Raw genomic sequence first — 11420 nt, forward strand, 5'->3', positions numbered from 1 at the left:
CAGTTTATTTTGTGAAAGTGATTTGCATAAAATGGTGCACAAGTAATTAAGATAGCATCTCTTATTTACTCTTTTACCAAAATTTGTGTCTTCATTTCTCTTCCAAACAGGCACGCTTGCATGTTCTAAAAACACCTTTAATGGAAGTAATGGTGAATATGATGTTATGCTTTTGACTGATGATTGATGACAAGATAATAAGTTCCAAAAAAGACAGAAACATGACCTTGCCTGGCTAAGCCAAAGAAAGTAAAAGAAATTTAATAACTATATAAGAGCTCATTCAAGCAAAAAGATAGGATAATGATTGTGACAACATATTAGCATGAGGTAGATGTGGGATCCACATCCTTTAGTGTGTGACTGTGGAGACGTTTTGAATATATGTTTCTTTTAATTTTTACATCAAAATCTTAATAAATGGAGAAGATGAAAATAGATGAAAAGTATTTAAATTAAAATAGAGTGTAGAATGTGTGAGATTTATCATATTTTTTCTCTCCCCTTCTATTATACACATTCTTAAGGTTGTCTTGCATAAACCACAAAGTACATTAAATTTTATTGATTTTAATTGTTGGATTTCCTATTTTACCCCCTCTTTTTATTTCACAATAAATGTATATGTAAATTAATTAATATTAGGAGAGAAGTAAGAGTAGGATAGATAGAAGAGTAATTAATGTGATCTTAAAATTTGTAAATGTTAGATAAATAGAAACAAAAATTATAAAAAAAATATCTGACAATTAAAAGGAACAAAGGTAATAGTATTTTAGTTTTTTTATTTGTATGAGTTAAATATAATACTTTATAACATTCACACACCTTATTCAATTAATTGAACAATATTTCCTTAATTGGTAATAATATTTTAGTTGTTTGAACATAGTATATAGATTGTTGTAAAAAAGATTTAAATATATTTTTAGTTCTTACAGTTTAGATTTTTTTATAATTTTCATCCTTGTAAAAAATACTATTTTTAGTCTTTGCAAATTAGATATGTTTTATTTTTCATCTTTAAAATGCTTTAAATGAAATTTTGTTATTCAAAACACTATCTAAAATATTTTAAGAATAAAAAATAAAATAAAAATAATTTATAAGAACTAAAAATATTAAAATAAAACAAAAATACAAGGATAAAAAAATACTAAATTACAAAAAATAAAAAATAAAAAGATATTTAAGAAAAAAATGCTATTGTAACTTATGTGTGATTTGGATTTGACATGATTTTATGGTCTATTTGGTTGGAAGGAAGGAAAATGAAAGAGGAAAAAAAAGATTAAAATATAGATTGAAAAAAAAATCGATTGAAGGAAAAAAATTAATTTTTTGTTTTAATAAGACAACTTTTTTCTCTTTTTTCTTCCACTTTTTATCCAATCAAACAAAAAAATTGTTTTGTTATCTTTTTTTCTCTCTTTATTTTCTTTCCTCTCATTTTCTCTTCTACCCAACACCATTAATGTTGAATGCTAAAAACAGACGGTAAATATAAGAACTTTCGAGATTCACAGCAACAGGAGAATTTTGTTAATTGAGACATATATTTTTCTTATCCGCGGGAATAAAAAAATACTAAAAAATTTATAATACTTAAACATTTTATTCAATAAATTAAACTAAATCCCTTTGTGTTAATTAAGTAATATATCATTGAGAAATTGACAAGGAAGTCCTGAGAAGCATACATGATTTTGAATTACAAAAAATACAGGTTTATTTAATTTGATAAGGACTTCTCAAATAATATACTTTTTTCTTTCCCAAAGTGTCTCATAATGTAATTGGTATTCACCAAAGATTCTCCTTTATTGGCCTTAGTAAAGGACATGCGACAAGACATCATACCGACGCATGTTCCATGATCACATCCTCGTATCCAGTATCCCTAAATTACGAATTAGTAGCTCTTAAAAATGTATGACAAATTATCAACATGAAATGTATTGAATGGAGGAATATCCTCATCAATTGGATATTATTATTGCTTTTGATGTACAAGTTTTGGCCAATACTGCTAAATGATATCATTTAATTAACCTTTAAAAAAAAAACATGTGCCACAAATTGACAAGAAAAATGAAAATAACAAAAAGTATTTTGACATGTGTGCATCAGACGGCTGAAAAAAATTCCCGGGTCCTCACCCACTTGGCACATGCGACCAACATTGGTAAGACAAATTTGGATTTGGATTCTCAACTTTCATGTAATCACCCCAGTCATGAATCTGGGTGGTTCGATGAATATCAAATGATTAATAGTTTAAAGATATTTTTTAAGCTGATTTTACTAAAATAATATATGCATCGTTTGATAAAGATCATACAACTTTTATCATCTGAGTGCATGTACAGAAAATTCGAATTCGACAAATTTCCTACTATTATGAGGGCAATTTATTCAACGATACATTAATATCTTATTATATTTTAGTACTCTTCCAGTAGATAAGATTTTGTTTTTCAAAAAACAAACGATAAGATTTTGTTTTCTTAATATGGTGTGCTATTGGTAAATAAATATGTTTTGTAAACATATGATTTCTAAACCATTATGTATAGAATAACATATGTTAAAAAATGTTAACTTTTTTAAATAGATCTTAATATTTGATGGAATTATCCTTTAGCTATTAGCTGATCCCATACTTTAGGTTCAATAAAAAAAATCTTATCCAATATATTATTAGGAAAGTAGCTACTTGTAAACTGTAATTATAATGTTTACAGTAACTAGTAATAAAGCAAAAATAAAATGTATATTTGTTGATGTTATTTGGGATAAATAAACGCTATTTTTAATTTTCCAAGAGAATTTCTAAATAAGAACACTGCTACTTTTCTAAGAAGAAGAAAATAAAAACTACACGCAAAATGTACAAAGTAGACGTGTTGATCATGAAATGTATGATTTAACACGAGCTTGTTCCACAAGAAGGGACCACAATGGACCCTCTTTTGATGATGATGAAGTACCCTTTAGAAAACTAACATATCTCTAGCTAAAATTTCACAATTCCAACTGCCATAGCTATCCTTATGACCAAAAAACACATGTACACACTCAATAGCCCTGCTCCCAAGGATTTATCAAGCCTCATATTCTTCTTAGGCAAAATCACAAGTGCCCAAAGCACCCCTCCCATCAAGAACAAAAGTGTCTCATAGAGTGAAGTGTCCTTAGGAGTGACATAAGGTTCTGGATGCTCGGACCAAGCTGAGAGAACAAGTGGCAAGCCCAAGCCCATCAAGGTGTTAAACATTGGGCCAGCATAGCAGCCAGAAATTGCCATTTGGACCCCATCAGGCCCACCATTCATTGCCATGGCACCATTGGCTATCAAGTCACCAAGTGAGTTACCCCAAGCTAGGACAGTTAGTCCTAGAATTGAAGGGCTAACCCCTATGATGCTCCCAATTGATACCAAGAGAGAAACAAGCTCCTCAGCAATTATGTAAGTCCATGTTACACTCATTGCAAAGCCACCAGCAAGCCAAGGGAACAAGGACTTTCTGGGTGGGTTGCACCTTTCAGTTGTCACACATGCCATGTTGCCCAAAACTATCCCAATCAATGCAGCTACTATGTATGTGACAATACCACTCCTTGAACCCACGTTTTCACTTTGTGTGTTGAAAAGAATTGCCAACAAAACAGGTGCTAGTGTGACAGATATTACTGCATATGGCTTTGACCATTTCTCCTCACTCACCACTGGGATTGTAAGCCTTCTTGGTAAGCCAAGTGGTAGTTCTAGCACTTGTAGGATCTTTCCCAAGTAAATACAATCAAACAATGAATTGTTACCCCCAAAAAAAGTACTACTACTATGACTATCTTGCTTTTGGTTTTGGTTTTGGTCCTTCTCTTCAACCACCACCACTATCTCTGCCAAACTTTGTTTCTCTTCATCAACGTAGCCTAACAAAGGTATGCTAGCTTCTAGTGATGATGATGATGACTCATCATCAGAGTATTGGTATTGCCTTTCATTAATCATTTTGTCCCCTCCATAGATGAGATGTGTGGCTGAGACAGCACAGACATAGAGAAAGTAGATGGAAACATAGCAGATTGAAGCCAACAAAGTGATTTTACCAATGTAAAGGATGATGAGAAGGATGAGAAGAGAGAAAAGGAAGAAAAGAACATCCCTAATGAAACTGGCCTTATCAACTTGAACCTGGTTTGGGCCAACAAGAATGCTTATGATCCCCAAGACAGCACATGACACAAAGAAAGACCCTCCAAGGATGCTGTTGAGTCCAACGGCACCATTTGAGGATGATCCTGTGAAAGACACAACACTGGCAAAGAAATCAGGAGCACCATTTCCTAATGAGAGAAGCGTCACTCCTGCAATGGTTGGGGAGAGTCTCAAGATGTTGGACAAACCTTCCAATGAGTTGCAGAAGTAGTTTGAAGCTGTGTCTCCCAAAAGATAGAACAAAACCACAAGCCACAAGGCAAGGATGGTTTGTCCCAAAATTTGGAATTTCCCAAAGCTGCAATAGAAGATTTGGAGATAGTTTATGTACCCTTTTGACCTGCAGTCAAGATGGCTCTTCACATACAAACATTTGGACTCATAATCTGAGTACTTGTGGAGGTCAGTGCAGCCTTCAACACTAACATCTCTGAACAATCTTTCATGGTTGAAGGTTTTGAGGGGGCCATTAGATTGAGAATTTGAGTTAGGAGGGTGGAGATAATAAGCCTTTAGAAGGAGACAGAAGAGGAAGAAGAAAGATAGGTTTAGGACAAGAACAAGTACTGTGGATTGAAGCTTGGACTTGGAGATGAGGATGAAGGCTGCCATATAGATAGAGAGAAACAAACACTTTCTCAGGAATATGAATATGATATTAGGATATTAATTTATTATTGTTTTGTGAGTGTATGAAGAAGTAGTGAGAAGAAAAAACTAGAATTGGTTTCCATATGGTATATGATGGACTTGTTCCGAGGACATGCAGTACTAATTAAAAAGGAGAGGGGTTTGAGGAAGAAGACACAAATAGGAAATTTAACACTCTAAAGTAGTTTCAAGAGGTTCTCGCAGCAGAGAGAGTGTGGAAGGGGAGATAGAAGAAACAATAATTTTACAGAGAGTCCATAGCAAAGAAAACAAATGGGAGTGTGCGTGATGGCATGGCTTTGTTGCCATGTCCGTGTGTGTGTGGGATTGGAGTTAGGTAATGCTCATTTGTGTTTGTGTGGATGGCATGGGGACGTACATACTACATAGGATGAAGCCAAATTTCACTTACCAAAGTTTTGAAAATTATAGTAGTAACAGTATGTATTAAACCAAAGCATACCCAAAACAAAAAAACTGCAACAATAATTAATGGCATTGTGGAAGTGATCAAATTGGAGGCTCAAATAAACTTTGGTCATTTAGATAAAAAAAATATATTCTTAAGTACTTATGAGGAATAAAAATAATAATAAAAAACAAAATAAATATGTAGAAACTCTTTTATATTAGTCTTTCCAAAAAAGTTGATTTTAATTTATACAAAATAATTTTATTAATGTATTACAAACAAAAATGCCTTGCTGGACATAACTAATATATTAAAAGTATTACCTACAATAAATTATAAATTAATAAAAAAATATTTTATTAATGTACTTTTTATATTTTAAACTATACTTTTTTATATTTATAAAATTTTGCAACCCCCAAATATTATAGCTAGCTAGTTAGTACTTAGTATGGATCCAAAGCAGCAAAATAAATTTGATAATCTGATACTAATTAGGTAGTGAAGTGGGGCATATTTGGGTTTGGAGTTTGGACAGTGTCTCCGGTGATTGGTGGAAGAGAGAGTGAAGATCAATTCAAGCGTACGTCGACTTGTCATCATTTCCTTTTAGTATTTTTCTTAGATGTGGACAACAATCAAGTGGAAATGTGGGATGCTACATGTTGTATATGGTTCTAATTAATTCAATGCATGATGCAAGCTAATCCATTAAAACCAGTGCCTTATGGGATAATTCCATTAGTTAACCATATAATACTTTTTAAGATGATGGTAATACTAGGGAAATTTTGGAACAAAATATTAAGTTATGTTTGTGTCTTGATCCCGAAGGTTTCAGAGATAAAAGCTCTAAAACTATCAACAGAAATCCTAGAATGTGTGAACATGAGGCGATAAAAAGAGGGTCAGATTTATTTATAGAATGTGATTGGAAAAAATTTATAAAGTGTAATATTAGAAGTCCAAACTGTTTTATTGTGATTGTTTCATGATTCTTAATCACACAATCTTAAGTGAATATGTATGAGTCGACTTTTCATAGAACTGAGTCGATTAGATCGTTCATAACCATCAAACATGAAGTTTATGGGATAAATATTTAAGTAAATATGTGCAAGTAGATCCTTTATAGGATTGAGTTTATCAAACCATCTAAAACTCCTTAAAATACTTAACTTAAAAGGCGTGAATGCTTAAATGTTGCTGGTACAATTAGTTATTTTTTAATTCATTTTTCTATCTAAAGATATTTTTATTTTCTTGTATTTTGTCATTAAGATTCAATTTTCTTTTTTGTAAGTAATGTGTATTAGACCGTGTGTGTATGTTTCTTTTTATTATTTACAAAATTTAAATTGAGACATCACTTAAGAAATTTAAATTCAGTCCCACTTAATTAAATCACATGTTGCTCTTACACTTTAATTTACCTATACTCATACTTATTTTACTTTTTTGTAAGCATTACGAGTTAAATATATAAGTGTAAACTCAATTAGTGGGACCAATAAAAATTGGTGAAATCAGACGCAAGACAAAATGTTGTTTTTATCTCTTTTTATTCACCAAAAAATCATGTTCAAAATTGAACCTGATTTTTTGTTTAAAGCCTATGCTTGTGCGCATGAAGGGCGACAAATATTTTTACTTGCTTGAATGAGAAGCATTTAGTGTGGGAAAAGGGAAATTTGTCAATCAAGTTCCAAGGACCTCATTGCGAATATGGCGAAGAAATGAAGCTTCCAGTGTCCGTTATAAAAACAGGTTAATTTGGTTGGATTTTTGTTGTCTTCATTCGACGCATAATAATGTCATATCCTTTGGATATTGAAGGACACGCAAGCCACTCATGGCATGCAAATTAAAAGTTGCAATCAATCACACAATTGAGGTCCACGATCACCATTCTCGCCAAACTTAATTTATTTAAGATAAAATAGTTATTTTTATAAAGTGCTGATAAATTTATCTCTCAAAAATAAAAATAAAAATTTTAATCTTTTAAAATAAAAAAGTGTAATAAATTTTACTTTAATTCCTTAGTGATACTCCTAAGTGTAAGAATTAAGAAATAAAAAATAAAAGTAATATACCAACATTTAACAAATAATTATATCTTTTAATCATGTGTTAGAAGTCCTATCATCAAATCTATATGACAACTATTATATTATATTATATATATAAAAAGGATCATCTGTTAAGAAATGAGTCCCTTAAAAAGATCTTCATTTCTCAACAGATTAGCTTATTTTTCGTCTAAATAGGATATCATATGTAAAAAAAAAAATCCAAAGATTATAAAGAGAATTGTTAACAGCAGTAGACAAAGAGAGAGAGAACTGTAGACAAAATAATATGTGTACAAGAACCAGTGGCTCTCACTTCTCAAACTTTATGATCACAAAGTTACTTAGGATATTCTTATCCTAATTAATTGATAAGTATCATCATCACTACTTGAATCTTTTGCCTATTTTCCACATCCAATCGTATACTCCAATTAAATACACATAATTAAGAAAAAAAATGATCGAGAGTAAAAGACAAAAATGATATATTATTTGATGTAGTAGGTAGAATTGAGGATAAGAAAAGGAGGGAAAAAGAAGGGTAAATCCCATTGTCACCCGCACCCTATATGCATATGCACTCAGCTAAAGTTTTTCCCATCATGGAGAACCTCTAATAAGTTTAATCAAGGAAACTTCCCAAGAACAAGAAGATCGAAGAGAACAACATACTGGTAATATGTTAGCTTGTTCTCAAGCTTCCCCGTCTAGGAGTGCCTTTTAATAAGTCAAGGAAATTTCCTAAGATTGTACAACAATGTCAACATTGGATTTTATTTATATACCTCATACTCTTGTTTTGAATCATCATCATCATCATCAAACGTTTTATGTGGCGTTAGTTGCTTTTTCCGGTTACATACACAAGCGACCTAAGTGTAAGGAGAGAACGTTGTCTTCTACGTAAACCACAAAATTTGGGCATACATTGGAATTGGATGATATTTTAATATTTATTGTTTTCTACACTCTTTTCATCACATAGCCACACAATTTTTATCATCTTAGCTAGCTTGTCTACCTGTAAATAATTCAACTAAGGTTGCACGTGGGAGGAAGTGGATCATTGTACTTTTATATATACACGTTTTTATTTTTCGTGCAATAGTTATAACTTCTACTCATTACTAGAATCTCTTTTCTTACAGTTTCGTTATTTCAACATAAAAAATTAACACCATATCTAATAATTAATATCTTGTATAATTTTTTTTCATATACACGCATATTAGAAATACATCATGAAATTAAAGAAAAATATTTTTTTATTGCCTATTTTAATGTTCATTAATCATTTTATTTATTTATTTTAGATACAATCAGAAAATAAGCAATGATGCACTTGTTCTTGATTTAGTCTTTGACTGTCAGGATTTCTCCATTTATAGCACTTTAAAGAATAAATTAAAGCATCCCTCTATTTTAATCCTTCTAATTCACAAGCTAATATATTAACGGCATAACCAAGTACATCCTTAAATAAGACACTAGTGTTCACCCAAAAAAAACCTACTAGAGTTGGTCACTTGGTCCAGTAGTGTGGATTAGCTTACATAAGATCTTAAATTTGAATTTTAATGTAGTATTAAATTAAAGTACACTTTTTTTTAGAATGATTTGCCTTAAAATAAAAACATTTTGTTGAGAATGAAGTATTCTTTTATTTTTTTTAAATGTCATTCCTACTTTCTCTTTTATTAATTTCTTTTTTAAATTATACTTAAATTAATTAATTATATGCAACTTCTTATAACTTTGAATATAATTGGCTTCTTTATTATTATTTTTCTTTTAAACTACACCTTTTTAATGTATTTTGAGTATACAAAATCCATGCAAGACATCCTAAACACGATCCAGGTACTCTATCCCTGCAATATATACTTTCAAAGAGAATAATTTCATTTCCTGTTCATATGCTTGTTAGGAAAAGCCATAGTGTTTCTCATAACATATTTGTTTCATTACAGTTTTAGTTAACTCTTATCTCTCATTTTTAAATTTGTAATTTTAAAATTTGACAGTGAAACTAGTGAGGATGTTAAGGATGTCATGAAGAATCTCAAGGCTCTGTGTCAAAGGACTTATGTTGGTCTGAAAGCTTTGTCAGCAAATATAGCTTGATTCCTATGGATCCACATATGCCAAGCTACACCCCCATATACAGATAGTGATATTCTACCTATACCAAACGTCAAAAGTAACAATATTTACCTAGAATTTCAGATAAAGCCTCAACATGAACCTCATATGCCATATTGTTTCCATCTCCACATTTGAAAAAAGAATTTAAGCATGCCATGTGAGAAATGCTTAAACGATTTCATTTCTCTTTTATTAAAAAAAAAAAAAAAACTTCTCCTGAAATAAATGTTATATCTTAGGACCCGTTTTTTTTGTTACAAAAAAAAGAAGGTAATAATAACATTCCTACAAAATGTTGTTATATTTTAGGAGGCATTCAGTACGAAAATAAATTTTAGTTTTTCAGAAATCTACAGATTGGAATAATTAGTTCTCATTTTCAGTTTGTTATTTAAAAAATAACATCCCCACAAAATGTTGTATTCCGAAAATCTTTTACTACTGTTTCTCACAAAATTGTTATAAGGAAAAGTGGAAATCTAACTTCTCTGTATTAGAAGAAAAGTTTCAATGTTGTAAAAATATCATTTTACTCTTTTTTTTCTTGTAAAACTATCATGTTACTCATTTAATATAATTATATAAAATTATGAAATACTGATTTATTATTAAATTGATAAATAATTTTTTGGATTCTCAAGAAACATGGGTAAACATTTAAAATAATATTTATGGCCAATCAAGGAATTATGATTACAAGGATTCCTAATTCGCAAAAATAATAATACCTATACATATATTTTTTTTTAATCTTCTACGAATACTCTCTTTTAACCAATGCATAGGTACACTAGTGAAAGATTCAAAAGTGGAAAGATTTTATTGAGTAACCGTACATTCTAACGTGATTTCTAATGCAATGTTAAAAAATTTCCACTAATAAATTCTTTAAGCTTAAAACACTTGTTAATAAGACCCTTTACCTTTAATCTAAGACACTTGTTTATTAAGTTGTTTTAGAATTTAATCCAATTACATACAATAATGTAATGGATGGTAAGTTTATCTAAGATTGGATATATGTTATTAACTTTTTTTGTCTTTTCTTTTATCCTCATAATTGTTAAACTATTTCACTACCATGACTACTTTTAGAATTGTCTCATTGATAATATTTCTATGCCATAATCATATCTAGTTAATATCAATATTCATCACTTAGACTCTGCCTTTCTTTTCTTTGATACTTAGAGTTGTATTTGTTTACCAAAATTAAGTTTTGGGTTGCTATTATTTTAAGATGGTTTAAACATTCACTTTAACTAAAGTTGTTCCAATCTTCTTATAAGACCCTACCATTAGATTATGCTAGAAGCATTTTTTCATTTGTACTGACTCCAACTAGGACTCACATGAAATTACTCTAGATATAACATCTCTCGTATCCTTAAGGTGACACAAGACATTTTTAATTATTGTACAAACATATTTTACATGTGATTCCTAGTACAAGACATGAATCTCAACAATTTGCATCACAATCACTTGCACAATTATCATGCATATAAAGCACAATCACACTCATTAATGGAATCATAAGTTGGGAGAAAATGTGATCCAGGATAAGGTGGGTCCCAATGATGGTGTCAACAAATGTGAAGCAACCAAACACATGGTTAGGATTAAAAAGAGTGCTTTTGGAATAATAACTGTAGAAATGGTGGTGATTAGTTTGTTACTTTAGTTGGTTTCCTTTGGGTAAGGAGATCCTTATAGTGTAGGATTTCTAGTCCAGATTCATGGATCCTTGTACTTGCGATCGGTACCATTGATACTTGTTAATGAAATTTTATTTTGCTCTAAAAAAATGGAATAATAGGGATCACACTCACACAATTTGCATAAGTGCCATACTATACACTCGTGGCATCCATATCATAGACCACATATATTGAACACTCTAAAAAAAATGTAC

At 30.6% G+C, this 11420-nt stretch overlaps 1 protein-coding gene across 1 annotated transcript; it reads right to left on the reverse strand.

Moving 5' to 3' along the window:
• Window positions 1–2789: 2789 nt before the first annotated feature.
• Window positions 2790–5267, reverse strand: LOC100819204 (cation/calcium exchanger 1). Its single transcript, XM_006598896.4, has one exon. The coding sequence runs from the start codon at window positions 4832–4834 to the stop codon at window positions 3017–3019; it is 1818 nt and encodes a 605-aa protein (XP_006598959.1). The 5' UTR covers window positions 4835–5267; the 3' UTR covers window positions 2790–3016.
• Window positions 5268–11420: the final 6153 nt, after the last annotated feature.

This window comes from Glycine max, chromosome 16 (genome assembly GCF_000004515.6).
Source record: "Glycine max cultivar Williams 82 chromosome 16, Glycine_max_v4.0, whole genome shotgun sequence".
Lineage (NCBI taxonomy): Eukaryota > Viridiplantae > Streptophyta > Magnoliopsida > Fabales > Fabaceae > Glycine > Glycine max.